The 22,796-nt window shown below is 42.9% G+C and overlaps 1 protein-coding gene across 1 annotated transcript in view; it reads right to left on the bottom strand.

The window, feature by feature from the left end:
• Positions 1-1,182: 1,182 nt before the first annotated feature.
• Positions 1,183-22,796, bottom strand: part of KDM3A (lysine demethylase 3A) — a 31,304-nt gene continuing 9,690 nt past the window's right edge. Inside the window, exons 9-26 of the mRNA XM_071557008.1 lie at positions 21,142-21,293; positions 19,582-20,153; positions 18,153-18,354; positions 15,191-15,405; positions 12,132-12,284; positions 11,813-11,908; positions 11,389-11,516; positions 9,546-9,732; positions 8,903-9,072; positions 7,869-8,105; positions 7,307-7,478; positions 6,367-6,457; positions 5,654-5,784; positions 4,760-4,879; positions 4,534-4,673; positions 2,606-2,782; positions 2,390-2,524; positions 1,183-1,928 (exon numbers count right to left, since the gene is read on the bottom strand). Of these exons, the coding sequence (XP_071413109.1) occupies positions 1,848-1,928; positions 2,390-2,524; positions 2,606-2,782; positions 4,534-4,673; positions 4,760-4,879; positions 5,654-5,784; positions 6,367-6,457; positions 7,307-7,478; positions 7,869-8,105; positions 8,903-9,072; positions 9,546-9,732; positions 11,389-11,516; positions 11,813-11,908; positions 12,132-12,284; positions 15,191-15,405; positions 18,153-18,354; positions 19,582-20,153; positions 21,142-21,293 (3,159 nt within the window). The 3' untranslated portion in view covers positions 1,183-1,847. The remainder of the gene's footprint in view (positions 1,929-2,389; positions 2,525-2,605; positions 2,783-4,533; positions 4,674-4,759; positions 4,880-5,653; positions 5,785-6,366; positions 6,458-7,306; positions 7,479-7,868; positions 8,106-8,902; positions 9,073-9,545; positions 9,733-11,388; positions 11,517-11,812; positions 11,909-12,131; positions 12,285-15,190; positions 15,406-18,152; positions 18,355-19,581; positions 20,154-21,141; positions 21,294-22,796) is intronic.

Below are 22,796 nucleotides of genomic sequence, written 5' to 3'. Positions count from 1 at the left end.
AAGTGTTCCATCTCCACCCTAAACACAAGAATGGGCAAATGGGACAGTTTGCTTCTGGTGGTCTTAAAAATCTAGAAAGGACAAACCAGAAACAAAAGCAGCTGAAGAGTGAGGTGCACAACAGCTACAGTGAAACCAGACTGAACAACAGCTCAAAATCCAGTTTCAAGGAGTCTTTTCACACAAAGTGCACACAGAGGGTGTGATGTATCCTTGCTGATGTGACTCATCCCACTCATGGGGAGGTACCTGTACTGCAGCTGCCCACAAAACACCAGCTGGCTCCCAGCAAAGCAATTAGCCTGTTTTATTTCATTTACTTCAGCTTGATACTGCAAGAAGAAGGTTCAGCTGAAGTGCTGCCTTTAAGGATACTCAACTAGTTCAGGCATGAAATGCCACATCAAGAAGCTGAAGGGACTACAAAAAGTTATTTACTAAGTCCAAGGCCTTGGCAAGTGGATGTAGAGGGAAGCTCTCAGCACAAGTGAAGATGTGTTGCTGTAGACAAACCTCCTTCAAGTCCACTTCAATTAACTCCTTTAAGACATTCTTACTTCCTGCATGTCACTGGAGCCTGTCCTCATTTAAGAGGGATAGAGCAGAGGAAGTTTGCCTGAAAACAGATCCTGGCACCTGAGACAGATCAGTTAATTCTGATCATAATCACCAGGTGAAGTACTTACAGAATTCATCAACTTTTGGCTGCCTAGAAGGTTCCCTCTCCTTCCTGGCTATCCCAACAGCCATCCTGCACATGTCAGTACTAGGAAGGAAATGAAGAACAGAAAGGTTTCTTTTATCTCAGGGTAGATACCTCAGAGAGATGCACTTTTCCACTCTTGACCTCTGTGCCTGTTTTAAGTTTTGTGATGTTTGAGTCTTTCTCCACATAGTTCTGGAGTTGGGTGTATCACTTCAGACTGAAGCTGCAAAACTCATTTGACACAGCCCACAGCAGTGGCAGCAGCTGAGAAGCAGCAGGTCGGTCAGTCAGTCAGTCAAGTCATGCTTGGGTTAACCAAAAATAGCCAATAAAACAGATCTGTCACTAAATCCAATACCCTTTAAAAATAGTGTGAACAATTCCTGATACACAATTTTCTTTGCATTTTAAAGCACTGCATCAAATTAATTACATTTGAAAGAGTCAGCTGAAAAAGGCAGGCAAGGAACAGTGTGTGAAATAGAAGAATTTTTTATGTAGACCATTCAGTGTTAAAAACCAGAGAATCAAACATCAGTTCAAATTAAAGAACAGTTTCAAACAGAAGACATTTGATTAAAAGTTTCTTTTAACATTTAGAAATTTAAATACATTTAACTAGATGGTCAACCCCATCTCTATGTTACTATACAATAGCTTAAAGCTACTTTTAAATGCTAGTTCTATGTTAATGTGAAATTCCAGAACTGCATTCTTACTTCTTATGTAAATTGGTTATGGAATTCTGTGATTCCACACTTCCTCCCACCCCAAAATAAATCTTAAAAATCGAAGCTTTACAATGCCTTGAGTAGTATTTTTCAAACGAGTAATTTGGAATAGTTTCTGACAGTTCTATAGGAGGTATTTTGTACAGTTTGGAGAGCAACTCCGTATAAAGTTCTATTGCAACTGAGCATTCACAGTATGCCACAGTCCATACATATTACTACATATACATATCAGGTTTGTAAACATCGGAAGAATACACAGAACATAGTACCACAATCCTCTGGTACTGCTGAAAGAAGATGAGGTAACATTCAGATAATCTCAAAGTCCACAGAGGTCCTGACTGAGTAGGTAAAACAGCTGCCAACGCTTCTGCTTCATAGTGTGTGTGGTTAAGGCGCTCTACACGTCACGGTCTGCTAAGGCTGGATTCGTTCGCTCTCAGTATCCCAACTGCATCTTTAACAGCGTGGTATATGACATTCTTCACCTGGGAAGAGAGGAAAAGCGTTTGGTTTTACAGGCAAACAGCACAGGTTGTGGTTCCCAGCTCTCCCACTGCCTTCCCCCGCCCCTGCACAGCTCAGTTCAGACACAGCCTTCATGGAAACCACCAGCTTGTGAAAACAAGGTTCAAATTCCAGCAGGATATAAACTGAGCCCTGTGGCCTCAGGAGAGCACTGCAAGCTCAGCTGGAGGGAAAACAAATGACAAAAAGAAACATTTCAGAGGAAGCTCAGGAGAAGCTTCAGGCGGCTTCCTCAAAACTACTGAAATGACAGTTTAAAAACTATTGAAATTCCTTCTCCAAGATTCAAGGGGTTACAGGTGATGTGAACACAAAAGCAGTTTGGGTTGTGTGGCCACAGCCATTCTGAGTTTGGTGGGAACTGACTTGGGTTTTGGTGGAGGTTTTTTTGAAAGGGTCAAGAGGGACAGGGTTCTGTTACCTGCAATTTATCTTCATGGTTCGTATGCGTATGCGACAGATACCTAAATTCCTGAGTGAGCCAGAAGCAGTGTTTGACATGCTCTGGGGATACAAAGTCTTCTGCAACTTTAATACAACTGTACAAATTATGAACCTGCAGAGAAGAAACAAGCATTAGCCACGTGCTCAAAGGGCTGCCCAAGCAGTCAGGCCATAACATGCCCCTGGTCCTTGCCTGGTGCGGAGCTCCTGCTGGGATGAAAACTACATCTCCTAGAAACTGTACAATGGCCCAGCCTTGAACTCCGTACTCCTGGTGAAGGCGTTTCCTCAGCGGTCGGTCCAGGTACCAGCTCTGGTCATGAATGGGATCATGATCCACAGGGTTTTCTTGACCTTGTTCTTCTGCAACCTGGAGAGTCACAGACAACAGGCATTTACCACACCAGTCTGACTGGACAGTGCAGTTGGATCTGTGGTATTTCACACACACACAGGGGCCACAGGGACTCACTGTGTGTGCAGGGAAGAGAGTTACAGAATTAGTTTGGATTCTCACTCAGTCCTTCCTTGGTCAATGTTTCTAACACGTCTCAGGTCCCTCTGGCTTCACAGACACATTGCCAGTGTGGATACAGGAAACACAAGTAATCCAAATTGACATGGAAACAGAAGGATTAAAGCAAACTGATGTGTTCACAGTGGGAACCACTGTCACACATGGGACCGATGCTCTGACACTACAAAGCTGGAAAGGGACTGTTTTGAAGGGCATAGAATGACAGGACAAGGGGGAATGGCTTTAAAAACTAAAGGAGTGTATGTTTGGATTAGCTATTTGGAAAAAATCTCACTGTGACAGGGGTGAGCCCTGAGATTTGGCTGCCCCATCCCTGCAAGGGTTCAAAGCCAGGCTAGACGGGGCTTGGAGCAACCTGGGCTAGTGGAAGTGTCCCTGCACATGGCAAGGAGGTTGGAACTGGATGATCTTTGAAGTCCCTTCCAACCCAAAACATTCTGTGATTTTGTAGCCTGTAACTGGAAGCAACTCCCAAGTGTGGAATTCAGCAAGTGTCTGCCTTGAGGCCACAATAGGTCACTGCTCACTGGCCCAAAGGATATAAACCAGATTTTCAAGAGACACAAGGCTGGGAGACACAAGCAGCACTTGAGGACAAAAATTTGAGGTCTCTGGGGAGAGAATTTCTACACAAAGTTCCTGTACAAGTCCAAATTGCTCCAGCAGTCATTTACACCCAAGTCTGTAGCCCAAAAACTCATTTGAGAGGAGACAAACATCTTGGTTCTACTCTATGACAAGCTGCTGGGAGCCCCACAGCTTCCAGCAAGTGAGCTGCAACAGACTGAGGTGTGAGACAGATGTCAAAACTCCAAGCGCTGATACTTTTCAAATTGACTGTCCTGTTTTATCAAAGATTTGTTCCTTGCTAATACTAAACAAATCTGCTGCAGCCTCTCCAAACCTCCACCAGGACTGCAGTCAGGCTGACCAGGCCAACAGTTGTTCAGATCATCCAATTTATCCTTTTAAACATCAACATATTGTTCTTCCCCTTCCACTTTTAGTGCACCAAAGAAGTTTCAAAATTAAGACCACAAAGAACTCTGGACTATTTATGGTGACTTCAAACACAAACAAGCCCTTCTGGATGTAGTACCACATCTCTACTAAACCCTTAACTCCCATGAAAACATCACCACATACTTTTCCCTCAATCCAAACCTCATAAAGGTATGGGGAAAAAAGGTAGGAAGAGGGATAGAACAAGGAAAAACTTTATGCACCAGATATTGCTCTGGCATTTCTCAAGAACATCTCACAGACTGTTAAAGAGGATCTACTTTAAAACTAAACCACACTTTAATTTTAAAGAAAATAGTTATTTTTTATCATTATAGAATGTCATTAACCATGACGTAAAAGAAGTGTGGGTAGAAGGACTATATCTACATACAAGGTAACTTTAAGTTCAGCCCCTCAGATCCTAAAAGTCTCAAGGCACACAAGAAGTTTTGTCTTGGATACAACTCAAGCACAATTTGTTTCCAGAACTGCTGGGATAGGAAGGAGGAGAAGAGCCCAAGGATACACACACTTGCAAGGCTACACAGCAGATCAGTTTCCAAGATGTAACAGCTTACCTTTTTAAGGAATTCCCGGATCTTCTCTGTGTCTTTAGCAGCATAAATGTGCCACAGAGCCCCAGGCTTCTCTCGGCTTTCAGTAAAACGCTTAATTGTCAGTTCGTCAGAGTCACCATCCTGAATGGTTTTAAGCACTTCTGTTGAGAGTCAAGAGGAGCAGTTACCCTAAAGGCCTTCCCTCCAACCTCAGCAACATCCCCCCAGAGCACAGCAGAGACTTCACCTTCTTCTTGATCAGCCTGGCCTTTGGGGATCCCCACGTAAACCATGACATTGGCGGCGTCAGACACATCCAAATGGAGGTTTGTTGTGCCGTATTTTCTGTCCTCTGGTGTTATTAGGCCTGGGAGGGGGAAAACCAAAGAGAAGCAGATCCGTTAGTACAACAAAGAGGACCATTACACCACTCTCAGCAGCACTCTGGAAAGACCAGAGAGCTTTTACTTCTATCAATAAATGCTTCCAGAACAGCAATACACTTTCTGTTCAGGGCTGTGTCTTCCCAAGTGACCTGCTGACAGACTGACACCACTGAGCTGTATCTATATCCAGCCTGTATGATATGAAGGCGTATTTCTGCTAGAAAAGGGTCTCTATAGCAGTTTAGAATAAAGCATTCTCAAACCCAGTCTCTTTTCCACTCTCAAAGGCAGCTCCTACAGTATTTACCAGCCACAATCTCTTTACTGGCCATGAGGATTAGTTTTAAATGTCTTTTGAGTGACAGCAAGTGAACCAGCCATGGGAGGAATTGCTGAAGAAGATTAAAAAGTAAATTATACAGCCCAAAAAGAAGAGTACCAAAAGTGATATGGCCAGAAGTAGCAAAACAACAAATACATGTGGCCAGCTACAGGAAAGAGAGGCTGTGGAGCAAGTTGATTGGAAGACTGGGAATAACCACCATTGGCTTGAAATCACCAGGACAAAAAGACTTGTAATAAAATAAATCACACCATGCTCTGGGCATCAGTAATACCTCCAAGTGAGCTAAAGTTAGGCTTTCAGATCCATGGGATCAATCAAATTGTCCCCAATAGCAGGAAGTCACTAATTTACAGCAAATTTCAGTGTGAATGTGTGGTCAACACGACCTTCAGAGAGGGAGATTCCTCACCATAAGCATTGTACATCTTGGGGCCCAAATCCGGTCGCACGAAGTAGTTGGGCAGGCGAGAGGCAAGGTTGAGCTTCCCACCTCTCCTGGTGTACTCCGGCAACGGAATATTTTTCATCAAATCATCAAACCTGAAGTAATAACAGCAAAATTTAACATTAGGAACTGATAAAAAACCCAATGGACTAAAATATGACTGCAACAAAAGGTCCATCCAGTCAACAAAACATACTCCTTCCCCCAGGGGGTTTCCTGGACACCATGAAAAGGAACAGAACAAGCAAGACAGAGGAATATGGCAGAGAAAAAAACCTCACTTCTCTGGAATAATGCTGTTTCCTTATGCAATCATCTCAACTAATATCAAACAGCCTAAAGTCAGAATACTTAAAAGTGTCTGGCAAAAAGATAAGCTTGAACTGAATTCTGGAATTCAAAATGATCCAGGCTTTTAGGAAGCCTCCAAATCTTAACCTCTCCTTAGCAATTTTAGCTGCTCACTTTACTTGGCACTAAATACAACAAACTACATAAATTTTTATCATGAAACTAATATAGGATTTCCATTCATGTCAGGCATCTGAGAAGCGAAACAGTTCACATGTGACCAACTGCTCCTCAAAGCTGAAGCAGGAGTTCAGATGGGACAGCATTCCTACATTCTATTATTTTGGGGATGTCCCACACATGAATGTTCCTTTGGAAGTTCATACCGAGAAGGCATCATATCTCTGAAGTCTTCTCCTGGAGGCCAGTCTTTGAGCTTCAACACCATTGGCTCTCCCTCTTCTGTTCTCAGGCGACCTGATTTGAAATAGTAGAATATTTTAATAGTTGTACAACTCCAAATCCCAAGAACAGAGACAGAGAAATCCTTATCTCAGTTTAAAATCACGTTCTTTCCAGTCATTCATGCAGAACCACAGACATACAAGTTGTTCATGTGACTCCAGAGTTGGGTATCACTGTGGTGACAACCGGAGATGTCAGACCACGCAAGCACCTTTACTGCTCCCCTCAGAGCACCTTCTACAGTTTAGCTCAAAATTCTCTGTGTTTGAGGCCAGAGTAGCTGATGAAGCCAAATCTCTTCAAAGATCAGGTAACAGAAAAGAAAGGTGAACCTTCCAGCTCCCACTCTTCTAGCCCCAAGTACCAAATTCCCTCAGTCTACATCACACAAACAGACGTGGAACTTCAGATACCACAGCAAGTATCAATTCTCCTGGAAAAGCTCATGCTCACCTACTCTAAACCTATTTTAATACAAAATAACTTCAGCTCCTTATGAACAAGGGGCACCCGTGTAAGTTAGAACAGCAGAACCCAGTGTGACCCTGTGAGCACCAACCCTACATTCTTGTGTTTCGCTCAACTATAAAAAAAGCTGACAGGTGAACCTACTTGATAGGAAGATCCCAAACTTTCTCTGAATGCTTCCCCAAAAGGCTAAAGGCAGCCAAACATACTCCTGAAGGAGAGTCCTCCATAGGAATGACAGGTAGGAATAAAAGAACACACTGCAGACACTATCCAAGGTGAAGAGAAGCCTGAAACATCTTTTATGCTACTTAAAGATCACAAACCTGTGCTAGGGCAAAATTACTGCTGCTGAATAGTCTACCTACAGGAACAAAGATTCATGGTACTTACTTGAAATATCTTCAAATCCATCCCAGAAGTCCCCCACAGTAGCTCCTGTGATGATTTCATTGGTCCTGCAGTTAACCAGATCTACTTCCTGTTGGCCGAATTCCTTCCGAAAGGACTCTGGTCTCCAGAGGTCTGCATTTAGTTTGTGGTGCACTCCTGACACCATTACAGGCTAAGAAGAACAAGAATATATTCTGAAGAATTACTGAGCACACAAAATTTAACTACAACAGGGTAATGCACAAAATATAGTGAACATTTGAATGCTGGCACTTTGCAAACATATTTTCCAAGCTGAGTGCTCAGCCTGCCTTAGCAGAACTTTGTCATCTTTATTTCAAACAATGAGGCAGCTTTTTATACAGAGCAGTAATTTCAGCAGCGTGTTTAGAAACTGATTTAAATAGTACAATGCACATCCTTTTACCCAAGGATCTAACAGTGCTCACCTTGTACATCTGATGGTTTAGGGTTGCTTATCACTGCAGTAAGTTTGTACCTGTGCTTCAATTACAGAGCACAGCACACTAATTTAAAGTGGAAATACCAAAGCTTAAAATACCTGTCCCTGCTTCCAGCACTCCCTGAAGACATTCCAATTGCTTTCATTGTTGGGATCTTGCAGACACAGCAAGCGGTTATCACACAACCAGTAGTGAGGTGTGTCAAAGCCCATTATAGTGGGCTTTATAGTCAGTCCTTGAGGTTTCTTAGGCAAGTCTGTAATTGTTCTGTTTTGCACCAGGGAAGCAAAAATGTCATCAAGGATTTTGGGTGTACTCTTGAGTCCATTGTCTGTCTGATAAAAAGAAGGAAAGACAAAGAAAAACAAAAAAAAGTTGGTACACTTTTCTTTTGCTTTGTCCTGCAGGCACTGAAGAAGGTATTTGCCACTTCCCAAGTTTTTCACTGGCACTCACAATCAGAAGCAAAAAGTGCAGAACTTTGCTGTCTAGAAAAACACCATCATTAAATGCCAGTGCCATTTCTGACACTTTGCCTACACAATTGTGGCATAACAAGTTCTGCTCTGATTTACATTCCAGCAATGCTGCAGAAACCCAGGAGATGCAGCACAGAACACAACTTGCTTTACACCAAGGAGCAGAAATGCAGTTCCAGCAAGGAACTCACAAGGCCAGTATTTTACCTCACCATTCTGAAGCCACACTGCAAGAGCAAACAAAGCCCAGGATCATCTGAAGTGAACCTGTCTGCAAGCAGAGTATGGGAAAGATGGCCACCCCCACAGAATGTTCTTCCCTACATTTCTAAGTTCCTTGATGCTTCTTTTTTGAGTCTAATGGACATCCCAATGAATGCACCTGCCAGACTCCAGGCTAAGAAAATTAATCTGCTTCATCACCTGGTTCCCCATCCCTCATCAAGCAAGACTTGCTGGTAGCACCACCAAAGCCACTGTCTGGAAAGCACTAACTGGAGCACTGAGACACAGAAACTCAATTAGTCCTTTTTCCCAAAAAACCACAGAATTTCACCTCCTGTGACAGGTGCCTGTGGCAGTTGGTCACAGGTTTAGAACACTTGTCAAGCCTGGAATCAACTTCAACCTCTAAAACACAATTTCTCCTGTACCTTTCCTCCAGAAGAGTTCAGCAGATTGCGCAGGAAGCCCGTGTTGTTGTTGCTCACAGGGGTCAGTATTGCACTGTTGAATGTCTGCAGGGCTGCACTTGGCTTGGCTAAGCTGGGGAGTGTCTGCAGAGGTTTGTTTTCATTCTTTGAAATCGGTATGAGGAGCTTCTCTGAAATGGAGGAAAGAACATAACTGATGAAGCAAGGATTAATCCTCTGAACTGCAAAAATACATACTTTGCATCTTTGCATTTTGTTTCCAAGAGAAGATACTCCTATATGCACACATGTATGCATGTACACACACATATAATATAAATCTCCTCTCAATACATACAGATTAAATACTGTTTTCACTTAACTTTCTTCAATACTCCGAAGTTTTTAAAATAACACATTTAAAATAAATACATTTTCAAACTGCACTTTCAAAGATACTTGCACATCAATGGGACACTAATCCAGTTTTCAAAACAGAATATGCTAACCCTGGCAGGCTTTACCCCCAGCCATGGCACAGGCACCGAACACCCAACCCAGCAGGCAATGACATCATTCCGAGCACGAGATGCTGCTGGGTCTGACCTCTGTTCTCCTGACAAACAGACACAAAGTGTTTACTCTCCACTGGTTCTGCACATACCTTTGTTTTCTTTATTCACGTTTCCACTTGTTAGATTTGAAAACCAATTTAATGAAGGAGAAGAATTTACTGAAGCAGTTTGTTTGCTTCCAAGTGCTGACTTTAGAGGAGGATCATGTGTAGTGACTTGTGGGCTCAGGACAAAACTGTTATGTTGAAGGCTGGGCCTCTCTCCTGATGCCAAGTGCTGGAGAAAAACAAAGTGAGAACTTGATCAGACACAAACACACTCTACTCAGAAAGGGAAAACACCAATAACATGTCTAAATTAATCCTTTAAAAATAATAAAGTGTTTTGGCCCTTGAGAAAAATCTCCTCTCCACAAGAGGTCAGCATTGCAGCTCAGTATCAGCCAGGGATGACAGTTCAGCAGCACTTGGGATCTCCCGGCTTTAGGAGCAGCCAAAACAGGCACAGAATGCCAAATTTCCCAGCTGCATTTTCTGGGACTGCCTTGGGAAACAAACACAGTTTTAACAGCAGCACTCCCAATTCTAGGGGTACCTGATGGTCAGGCCAGGGCTAAGCTGGAGCTCTGGTTCATGAACTGAAACAGATATGCAGAGCTCCTAAACTGTCACCTTCAGGTGGCAGCACAAATCCACTCACCTGCCAGGTCTGAGCTCCGTCGGCCCGAGTGCAGCACCAGCCTGGCCAGCAAATCCCAAGCACAGGATTGTACATCTATCTCCTCTGCAGCTAATTTATGTGCTTGTCTGGAGATTCTGGGTAACAGACTAACTAGAATCTTGCTTTGCCCTGGGATTCCCATATGACTGGGGACATTTCTTCTCTCTGCTCAAACACTTTTCACCCAAGAAATTATTCTGCTCCTTTGTCTGCTTATTGCCATGTTCTTTATTTCGTCTTCTATTGACCACTGATGTTTGCTAAGAATTCCAAGCATGACATAATGGGAAATGCTTCAAACTTTAATGAGCTGATCCCTTACACAACAGTGGAGTATCTCATCCTACAGAGATACAGGTGAATTTCAATGTATCTGTTTGCCCAGCACTACAGGAAACCTCAGTTTAGAAGACTGGAGCCATGTCAGTCATAGGTTTAGTTTTGAATCACGTAGTCATCTTCCTCACTTTTAACATTTCACCATATTTTTCATCTCTTCTGTTCACTACCAACACCACAATCAAGTTCAGCTGCTTCTCAGACTTAAGATTAATTCTGCTTTTCAGAATAAGCTTGCAAATAAGTATGTAACTATTAAAATTACTTAATTCAGCTGGTTTCTTGCAAGATTTTGCAAAAACTAAGCTATTGATTTGTGCTCTATTTTCAAAGCAAAGGATACTAGTAGGGGTTTGTTGGTTAGGCTTTCTTTTAATATAAGGAGCATCACACTTTCTATCAGCATTCCCAGAGAAATCTGAGCTTCTCCACACTGCTCCAGCCCTCACAATTTTTATTCATGTTCAGCTCTTTTATGAATTCCAGTGCTCTTCCACCTTACCTATTCTTTTAGATGCTGCATCTATTTTATCTCCAGGACCCTTCACTTCACAACCACTCCCACTGGTCTGTTCTTCAGACTCTTCTCTTATGGGTTCTCTCCATCTAATCCTCTTTTTGCTCTAAAAGTCCTCACTGAGGTCACTACTGAGCCATCAGTGTGTCAAAGGGACACAGTGAGATCTTCCCCAAAACTCAGAGAAGAACTGAGCCAGAAAGATGAACAGTGAACCCAAATTGCCCCAATGTGGTCAGATCATCACAGAGGTCAGGGCTGGCACACTACAGAGACGAACCAGCAGTGGCGTCAAGCACATGCAGCAGACTGAGACAAACATACACTGCACAGACAGTGACAGGCAGGAACAATACCTGTTTTGAATCCTCCTTTAGAGTTGGCTTTGATAGTGCTTTGAACTGCTTATTTGCACATGGACAATTTGCTTTTATTCCCCATTTTGTTCTCACAGAGTGAACAATATCACCAACATCGTAGAGAGCTGAAGGAAGAGAGTCAGTGGTGAGCTCACATGTAACCAGAACATCCAGCATTCACTGACTACAACACTGTGTGTGAACACAGTTCATCATTAAACAAGAAATTCTGCTACCTCTTGGTAAAGGTCAAAGGTAACAAAACAGTACTAAACATACAGGTTGTTCCAGTCTTCAGATAATAAATACTAAGCTTTTATTAACTTTATGACTAAAATAAAAGTCACTGAAGTACAATATCAACAACATACGAGAGAAAAACCTACAGCATGTTTTTATCCCAATCAATTATTTCAAGTACCTTTTCCAGGAATTATTTGTGTAGGCATCAGATTCTCTGGTTCATGTGGTTGTCCCTTCACACATTTAAACCAGGAGAAAGTATCAGAGTCATCATCTGTAAAACAAACCATTACATTGTTTTGTTAGTGCAACCTGCTCTGGAAAGCCACGTGTTTTACTATTATTGATACATCAAACCACAGGTCTGTAACATGCTCTTTTTGTTGGGAAGACTTTTTGTCTTCTTTAAAATTGTTCCTGACTTCCAAGTTCAAAATACAGATTTCTCCTTCTTCCCCTCTTCCCCCTTTGTTTACAGCATCAAAAAGCACTCCCACCTTCATGTGAGCTTTTTTTCCTCATCCTGTAGCAATCCACACAGACCCCGAAGCCACACTTGGAGCAGACCCAGTGGAGGTTGAAGATGGTGGTGTCACAGACGTCGCACATCTCCCGCACGCCGCGGACCGCGCGTTTCCAGGCCACCTGCCCTGTGGGCAGCGACAGCCCAGTCAGCAACACTCAACATTTGCAGGTTAAACACAGTCCCTTAAAAACCAGTGCCATGACTCAAGACCTTTTTTTGCGCTGGAACTCTGAAACAAAGCTTTAGCTGTTACAGATTTGTAAAAGTGAGTCCAGAGCAGTCTAAACAATCAGAACCACCTTGTTTTCTCCTGTGCAGCACCAACCACATCTCTCACTCCTGGCATGTATCTGCCTGAATTAACGTGCCAGCTGCTACCCTTCTCTTGAGTGGAAATTCCATAGCTACTCTAGCAAATAAATTAAGGTACTACCAGCAAGCTTAGTGTCTACCTTGCCACAACCAGGTTGTCCTTGTTCTCTGTTCAGCAGCATGGTGGGCAAGTATTTCTTTTCCTTTTAGGTTTTTATGTTTATAGGTGTGTATCTGACCGTATCAGAATGGCGAATTTTCTCCCCTGAGGCACAGGGCATGGCTATTCAGGTTTCCATGCTTATACTCCACTTTGCTCACTCCAAGTCACTTCAGCTCACTCAAAACACATCCCAAATATGGACAGTATCTTTCAAAAAAATTACAAGCCCATCCAGGGCTGTGTTACTTTTCTATGAGTATCTACAGATTTTAGCCTGATCTCCATTTCATCATTATGTTGCCAGGTAGAAAACTAGACCAGACAAAAAGCACACACTTGCCTCCTCCTACCACCTTCCACACTTCTAATTTCTCTGAAACATTCCTGCCACAACATTTCTTAACTTTAAAAGAAAGTTAGAGAGACCACGTCCTAATGTATGCTAAAAAAACCCACACCAGAACCCAACACATCTGTTGCTTTTCTTCCAAATAATGCCTATTAACTACGTATGGAACAACCTGGAATAGCTTGGCAGAATTTGTTCTTAAGTGGGAGGTACAAATTGTTTGACTACTTGTTTTAAAATTCTTTCAGGAGACACAAGTCTAAATATCACCAGCTCCACTCTCCTCTGCCTTCTGAGAACATACAGGATATTTACCATTGTATAGGTCAAGTCTCCCATTTCCCCAAGGCAGGATGAAGGCTTTTGTTACCTTTTGAATGCCATTTCACACTCCAGCTTTCAGAACCATGTCCCTTTCTAGTCCTCCTGTTCCTTTGGTTCCTCTCTGTAGTTTGATCCTGTCCCTCCTTTTGGCACTTGGTGGCCAAGGAGCAATGTGACCTAACAAGCTGTTCTTCCCACACTGGTCAATGTTTTACTGTACAGGGATAACTTCACTCCTGCTTTACTACCAATCCTTTAAGGAACTCTTTCTAATGAAGCTCTTCCAAATAAATTTCTCCCTCATACTTGTTTGGCTTGTGGCTCTCCCTTCCACTCTGGTAACTCACTGGTGAAAGAGAGAAGGGCTGAACTTGAGACATACTGTGGAGTGCAAAAATATTCAAACAGATGATACCCCAAAAAGTAGCTGAATGAATTATATTCACATTTTTGAGGTCAGTCTGGCAGAGACAGAATTTTTATGAAAAAGTACTATCTCAAGTGAACTCTGCAAAGAAAAATTTATCTTAATTTCAAATCATGGTGGCTGAATGAGCACTCTTTCACTGAACTATTCAAACACCACATATCTAGACTGTAAATTACTTTTTTCCTACGCAGGGCATTAAAAATAACCTCCCATTTTAATGAAACTGAGTTTCCTTACTCTCACCAGGCAGGGCAACAAACAATCAAAAAGGAATTAATGAGATTTTGCTGCTTTCAAACCAACACCAGCACTGACATGTGACTTGATTTTTTAAGCAGAGGATGTTTCTGGTAGCTGTGCTAACAACAGATGCATCCTCTGCTACTGAAACACACCCCTCCCCTTTGTTTCATGAATTGCCCCCAAAACTTGACCCTCCTGAGTGTTTCAGTATTCCAGTCTGCACCTCTTGCTCTGGATACTTTGGCTCCACAGGCCTGAGTATCTCCCAGTTCAAGGAAGAGCAGAGCTTGCAGATTCCAAGTGGCCCACGATCAGACCCCACAGCATTTCTGAAATGAAGCAACTCTTCCCTCCCTTCTGAAGGGCATTCAAGCCTGTTCAGCTTATCTCTTCAGAGCTGAGGAGTGGCTGCCAAACATAGTCTGTATCCCATGTCCACACCACCCAAACACAGCAGACAGTGGGCAGTCAATCTCCCAAACTGCACTGCACCTCAGCTGTGCACTTGCAGCCCAAAACCAAACACGGTTTCAAGAGTCATTCTGCTTTGAGAAGTGATTATGCAAGATCTCATATTTCTCCACTTGTCTGCTTGCCTTTGCTACACAGACACTGATGTCTGCCCTGTCTGCACTAATAAAGCTCCCCAGGCAGTCATCCCATCACCAGCCCCTCTCTGCTCTGTGCTCATTACCTCTAACAGCGCCACTGGGAACTTGCAGGTGGAGAAAACACATCTTTTTATTGTCTTTTTATTGACAGACAGCATTAGGTCCATGATGCAATTAACAAAATAGGACCAAAGCAATTCAACAAAACCTTTGCAAAGCAAAAGCTATATTTCATTTACATGCCAAGAACAGATTTTGTTGTCACCCACCTGCTCGTTTGCTTAAATTTATGTTTTTTAACACTTGGTTTCATAACAGAATTACATTCCCTGTAACAGGAAAAGTAACTTGATAAATTGAGAAATGTCTTCTGACAAAGAAGGGTAGAATTACCCTTCCATCTGTGTGTGAGCAAAGACTTGTTGACACTAGTTCACAGTGGCTCTTAACCACTCCCTCTCTCTGGGAAGAAAGGGAAACACTCAAGTATAATATGACATTTCCAAACCCATGCAATGTATTTTCTCACAGGTCAGGAGCTTAAAGCTTCACATAAAGCTGTGAACATAAAGACTATTTCAGTAGAAACTGGTCTTACTGTGTGGCTCAATTGTTGACATAACTTCCTTTTCAGATATCACCAGCTGACAGAAGTGGTCTCCAATGTTGGCGAGGATGTACTTGGCTGTGTCGAGGTCCAGACCCACAACATTCTTGGATAAAGGCAGCCACAAGCTGATAGCCTCAGGGTCATACTTATTTGGAGTTAGGAAACCTTCCTCACGCAGTATTCCATGCTTATTGAACTGCAACCTGAGGAAATGGGGGGAAATGGAGAAAAATTCATCTCATGTTTTATTGGTTTACATTAATTCCAATCAGTCAATGCCTGACTGCAAACCTGTGTGCCTTATGCCAGCGAGTTTGCTCAAGGGTTACAACAGACATGGGTAAACACACTGGTCACTGGCATTAAGCATATTTAATGTGCTCCTTGTTTTATTTTTTCTTTAAATGACTGAAAACATGGTGTTTTTGCAGCAAGATAGTTTCCAAACTAAAATGTTTGGATTTATTTTTATTCACACAAAACCGCATGAGGTTAACAATTTTTAAAACGCACTGGCATTAAGGATCACATCTAGAGGAGGGAACAGCAAGAATTTAATGTAGAACTATGTACAACACAGAAGAGAAGACCTTAAAATATAGAATACATTTCAGTAACAATTCATTTGGTAGTAGCTGTCAAAAAGCATCGAGCAGAATTTGAGTAAGAGATTCTTGAGTGATTCTGAGTGGGTGGAAAGAATGAGATCTGTACTCTTAGTAGTGTCTTAAATTAAAAACATGAAGAGTTCTGCTCAGGGCATCAGGAACCTTTCTGCTAAATGCTGCAGAGAACAGCTGAATTCTGATGACAACGTGTGCTCACCTACATGTTAAGTGTGGCATGAGAACTTGTGCTGGTAACTGGTGCCACCAGACAAATGCCATGTCCAGCCTTGGCAGATTTCACATTCAGTGAAAAGGGACAGTTACACCAGCTCCGAGGTCTAAACTGAAAGATTCAATTGCTTTGAACTGCACAGCAAATCTGGATTGTTACCCCGAGAAGATGAACTAAAAGACTGTTATTACTCTGGTCTCACATATCAGATTATCCCAACATTTACTACAGTAACATCTCTAAGGTTACTGAGGTTAAATAATGGATTAACATCTGAGGTTAAATAATGGATTAATAACACATCTTTCTTTTTTTTAGAGCTTTAGCAACAAGACATGCAAGGGGACAGTGCTGTGGTGGAAAAATAAACCTGAAGACAGAAATGAAAGAGTGGAAGAGGGTTTTTTTTCATGATCTTGGTAATCTTTCTGCTTTCAGGTTTTTTTCTTCCAAAGGTCTTCAAACCTGCAGTGTTATATTCTACCCAGAGACCCAAAAGAAACTCAGTCCTCTGAAAATCAAAAGGAAAACTGAGAATAAGTAAACTTCTCATCTCCCTTGAGATCTCTAGTATTTTTGGTTTTCCTCTCTAATACCAGAATTAACTTCTTCCCACAGTCTATGCCTCAGAGCTTAAAGGGGAGAGGAGGGCAATGAAAAGCCGCATGCAACATCTGGACATGAGATCAAGGAGTTCGTGGAAAATGTTTATACTATTTGAAAACAAAGAGAAGAACACGTTAAAAAATCAGTCAGGCACTGCAGCTTGACAGCATCCATCCTGGGCTTACAGGTGAGCTCCAAGTAACAGTTTAACACCTCTCTGAAAGGGCTCCTCAGGGTGTCTTATGAACTGCACAGACAAAACATCAAAAGATGGACTGTTCAACTCAAAAATCAGGCCAGGGGGAGAGTGTTAAGGAAGCAGGTGGGGGAGTAAAGGAATGAAGCTGCAGATTAGGTTTGGAAAAGCAACCACCATTCATCACTCACTGTTTTCCTTGAAGTTGCTTTGCTGACTCCCCTCCTCATCTGCCCTCTTCAAATTTAGGGAGTGCACGGATGAAATATTCTGTGGCAAGCTTAAATAACTCCAGCTGAAAAGCCCCAGCCACTGACTGCACCTCTCCCACAGATGTGGATACTGGCTACCATTTCACATGTCCAACCCCTAAACCTTGGGAGACAGACAGAATCTACACTCTCACCAGTACCTCCACTCAAACTACAAATTCATGTTGTCCCATTGGCACCTGGCCCAGAACAGCAAAATACAGAGCTCAAAGTCCTGCCAAAATACTTTCTACTCGTATTAAGCAGTTGTAGCATTTCTAAGGGCTAAAAAACCACACAGGCAATTGCTCATTAATTGGGTATATTGGCCTCAGAGCCACACACCACCACAGAGCAGCTCTGAACCAGAGACCTACATGAGACACTGACCAAGTAACTGGTGTTTCAGCCTGTCCTGGAAGATTAAATCCTTAATCATAGAATCACAGAATCTATTAAGTTGGAAAAGACCTCTGAGATCAAGTCCAACCCTTGGTCCAACTCCAGTCCCTTTACCAGATCATGGCACTCAGTGCCACGGCCAATCTCAGTTGAAAAACCTCCAGGGATGGGGAATCCACCCCCTCTCTGGGCAGCCCATTCCAATGCCTGATTACTCTCTCTAGAAAGAATTTTTTTCTGATCTCCAACTTCAATTTCCCCTGGCAGAGCTTGAGCCCGTGCCCCCTTGTCCTATTGCTGAGTGCCTGGGAGAAAAGACCAACCCCCACCTGGCCAGAACTTCCCTTCAGGTAGCTACAGACAGTGCTGAGGTCACCTCTGAGCCTCCTCTTCTCCAGGCTAAACACCCCCAGCTCCCTCAGCCTCTCCCCACAGCACTTGTGCTCCAGTCCCTTATCCAGCCTTGTTGCTCTTCTCTGGCGCCGCTCCAGCCCCTCAATATCCTTTCTGAACTGAGGGGCCCAGAACTGAACACAACACTCAAGGTATGTGAGCACTCAACTGCCCCCCTTTCAGAAAGGGAACAAAGGTCCGATGTCCAGCTGAGACACAGGCATGTTTTTCACATTTAAAGGAGTACCTAAATTGTTCTTACCTTCTGAAGTGAAAGAACCTGCAGAAGACAGTGGAGTCTCTCTGCTCCTTGTTCTTCCGGTAGCTGTCCAGACGGCACTCCCTGCACTTGTGCAGGTGAGGAGCGATGTTGTTGCAGGACCCATCCTGCACAAAGGCCTCTCCACTCTGCTGCAGCTTCTTCACTTTGGCAGCGTCAGACAGGATGGATTTACGCACAATTACTGGGGGGAAGAGCAGGCGAGATTAGAAGAGCTCCAGCTCCTCACACAGAGATGCCAGCAAATGCAAGTGAAAGGTCCACATAAGGTTTTCCTTTAAGTTTCACATTAAATTGGAACAAAGTTAAGCTAAAATTATTTGCAGTTGGCAGAAACCTCTTCTCGAGTCAGCACAAACTGTCTCAAGCTGTAGTTCCACTGGAGTCACACAGTCTGTGGATCTAAGTTTAACAGCTCCTTTTACATTTCCACAAAGGAGTATTTTGAGAGAACATCTGCTTTTAAAGGAAGTTGCTCAGCCATTAGAGCTGAAGCCCTGAGCAGACCAGGGCAAGCAGCAACCACATTTCACAAGAAACAAGGACAAAAGTACAACCATTTCTCAGCCCTGTTTTCACCCTTCATGATGCAACAGCTTTCAGCATCTTCCTGTGACAGATGCCAAACATCTCCCTTCCTCCCACACTCCAGTGAGGCCTCACGAGGCACAACCCTGGCTGGCTGTGTACCTGTACTAATTATGGAATAGCACATGGCAATCCAAACCCAAGCAACATGAGACTGGAAAGAAAAGAGAGGTGGGTGTGTCCGGAGATTCCCAGAATCCTGAAGGATCAGCTATACCACCTGATAAACAGCAGGATACCTGACAGCAGGAGTCCAGCTCCTTAAACAACCACAGCCTTTCCCATTCTGTCCCATGTGAAAACCTGAAGAGTTCACCAAGCGGAAAAGAGGTGGGTTGTTTTGGGGTTGGGTGGGGGTTCATTTCTGGGGGTGGTGACTGGGTTTTTGTTTTGCTTACAGGACAGTTGTTTTAAACAAAAGCCGCTCTTGAACAGAGCTCTTTTGAGAAAAACTTCCATCCCTCACCATGCTTTTAAAATTGAAGACCATTGCTAAGAAAAGGCAGTTCCATGCCATCTGCATTTGTATTCCACATAGAACCTTAGTTTTGTAACCTGTTTTGCCACTCTGTTCTTGCATACATCTTGTAACAACTTATTTCTAAAAATTAATGATTAGTCATTTTCCTCTACCAGGAAAGGACATTTTCCTCAAGTTTATTGCACTCCCCTTGCAGAAGAATGCAAAAAATGACTTACATTCCAGATTCACTCAAACCATTTAAATTACTAATTTTGCATATGTAACAAAGGACCCACTTACATGTAGTTAGACAGAAACTACAAGGACTTTCAACTGATAGGAAATTTCAAAACCACTTACTGTTATCCTGGACCTTGGCACTTCCAGTCCAAAAGCTTTCACTTTCATTTCTGTCATAAAGAGTCTCATTTGAATTTCTTCTGATAAAAAACTCCATGTCTGCAAGTTCATCAATCTTGTTTCCTTTGTGGCTTTTCTGGCCACTGCAGTTGCTTTGTGATTTGGCTCCAGGCTCGTGAAGGGAGAGCAGATGAGCGTCTGAGGTGGAGGGTCTGCAGTCCAAAGTCCTCTGCAGCTCAGCAGAGCCACTGCCCCTGGGTATTGCTATGGAAGGGTTGGGATGCTGCACCTTTGCCACAGGAACGCATTCCTTGGGAAAGTTTGTTGTGGGCTTCATCACAGGTTCATTTGGGTTTTTCAGGTTGGTTCCCTTTTCATTAGTTGGGTCAGTCAAAGGTGAAGATCTCAAGGTTTTTAAAGAGGTGTATTTACCATTTTGATCATTAGGATTTTGTGTTGGCTCTTTAGACATAAACCCCACTTTAGGAAAGGCCGTTGGATCTTCCTTCAATGGTTTGATTCCAGTACTAAGACAGGAAGGATGAGTTTCAGGTAAGCTCCGTCTGCATGTGCTGAAACACACAACAGGCAGCAATTAGGCAAAGGTGTCAAATCAATCAGGGCATCAGCTGCTCAATCTAGTCACACTTAAAGCTTGAAAGAGAAAATTTAGTTATTTAATTATGTGCTTTGAATTCTGATGTTTCAAGATTTTACATTTTGTGTGAAGCTAAAGAGGTTCATGTTTTTGAGGTGGGTTTTTTGGTTTTGATTTTTTTTACAAGTTAGACAGAATTATAAATCACTACACCCATGCAGGCATGAACAGATTTGGGCACTGCAGCTACTCCACCACCTTTATTCACAATTAAATAGTTGTTTTCTCATTTCCCCCATGCAACTGCTGAATAACCAAATGCATTTCATTTGCATGTCGTGTGAAAAGATTCTCAAGGAACTTCAGGCTGGCACCACAAGTCTATATTGGAGACAGTAAAACCTCTCACACAAAGGGCTAAAAAGAAGAATAATCTTATTTTCCATATTTAGCATTTGAGAGAGACACAAAACTAGGAGCACAAACCCTACAGCTCTTCAAAATTGAGTTTTTCTGTCACACTATTTCCACCACTATGTGCGTTTTGTGACAGAATGGGGGATAACAAAAGTTCAAAGGCACTGGTGTTCAAGAGAATGAGACTAAGGACCAGTACTTGATCTGCAAGAGGGCAGACACCTGCCTGCATGTGTTCTGTTTTCTGGGGGCAGGGGAGGAATGCATTGGTCAGGCAGGCACCACCCTGTGTATCCATTTACAGACAGGCACAGTGAGGCAGTGACTGGCCTGGGACATGGCAGGCACCACCTCGAAAATAAAGATGAACAGGCATTAGCAAGTGAATTATTTATCCAGGGCAACTAAATCTAACACTGTTCCATGCCAGTGTTAGAGAAGAGTAGTTCCTACAGCTATTTAAAATGACCTCTGAGTTTGTTGTGCTAAGATTGGAGTTTTTTGGAGGGGAAAAAAGTCTACAAAAGCATAAAGTGATTGCTTACCCCTGAGGAGTTTCTGCACCAAGATTGGGTGGTGAGTTTGCTGGCAGGGGCAGGCCTTGGTGCCTTTGGTCTTTATTTGCAGGAGTACATCCCAGCAGAGCCTCACCCAGCACGGTTGGCACTGACTGCACGTGTCCCTGGCTGGGAGAAACCTGGAAGGGAGACTTGAACAGTTAGGAAAAATCAGGATAACAGAAGTACTGCTTTGCAGGGTTCAGCTTAAAAAGAAACATATTAATGCTCTTCCTACTATATTTAGTGAAGCCCATAAAGACTCAGTTCATAAGATGGAAAGACTTTGGAGTGTCCTTTTAAACCCTACAGGTTCCATGAGAGACTGTTCATGTCAGAGAAGAGCAACAAGGCTGGAGAAGGGACTGGAGAAGGGAGCTGGGGGTATTTATCCTGGAGAAGAGGAGGCTCAGAGGTGACCTCAGCACTGTCTAGAACTACCTGAAGGGAAGTTCTGGCCAGGTGGGGGTTGGTCTCTTCTCCCAGGCACTCAGCAATAGGACAAGGGGGCACAGGCTCAAGCTCTGCCACGGGAAATTTAAGTTGGAGAGCAGAAAAAAATTCTTTCTAGAGAGAGTAATCAGGCATTGGAATGGGCTGCCCAGAGAGGGGTGGATTCACCATCCCTGGGTGTTTTTAAACTGAGATTGGCCGTGGCACTGAGTGCCATGATCTGGGAAAGGGACTGGAGTTGGACCAAGGGTTGGACTTGATGATCTCGGAGGTCTTTTCCAACGCAATCCATTCTATGATTTTATTAATTCATTTCCCCCCAATAAACCACACATTTTTTTGAGGGGAAGGGAGGTGTATTAAGCAAGTGGAAAGGAAGACAGGAAGCTCTGCTCTTCCTGCCACTGCAATGATGTTTCTAAGTAACTGCAGTAAATGACATTCAGAAATAGATTTCTGAGCTCATCTGAAAATCCCAAAGAAAATTAAAACTGTGAAGTTAGTCTGACAGCATTACCAAAAATCTAGATGTGAACTTCCCTGTAGCAAAAAAACTGTATACCAGGATTCTAGAATGTGCTAAGCAAAGAAATTCTGTCTTGATTAAATCTCCAGCCTCACAAATCTATAATTCATTTAGGAATATAACAGGCCTACCAAGTTAAGTGTCTTAAAAACAGCAGTTTTCTGTCCTTCCTCAGCTCCAACATCCACAGTTTACTCCCACATGCTCAGCTTACTGCTGGAAGTTACACTACAGGCTTGTTAGCATTGACTCCAAAATACTTCCTTTCTGCTTTGGTATTTCACAGCTGTCAGGCATCAAATCAAACTCTCAAAAAATGCTGGAGATAATTAACTCCACATCAGAAATCTGAGTAGTATCACACACCAAGTAAAACAAATAATATGACTTCAGCTTATCCCTCCCATATATTCACACCCACCAAAATCAGAGAGACCAACACAGCTTTTGCTTTCCTGACTAGAACATACACTCATTTGTGACCTTTTTGAGAAAACAGTTGCAAAACATTTCCCAAGCAGTACAAAAGTGATGAAGGATCCAGTCCTTCGAAGGAATGCAGACAGGAAAATCAGAAGTAACTCACTTCACTACTTTAAGGAAAAATTATGTTGAAACAAGCTTTGAATTCAGCTCATGGTAACTCTTGTGCAGGGCATTTGGA

Source organism: Pithys albifrons, chromosome 5 (genome assembly GCF_047495875.1).
Source record: "Pithys albifrons albifrons isolate INPA30051 chromosome 5, PitAlb_v1, whole genome shotgun sequence".
NCBI lineage: Eukaryota > Metazoa > Chordata > Aves > Passeriformes > Thamnophilidae > Pithys > Pithys albifrons.
This window is presented reverse-complemented; position numbering and strand designations above follow the sequence as displayed.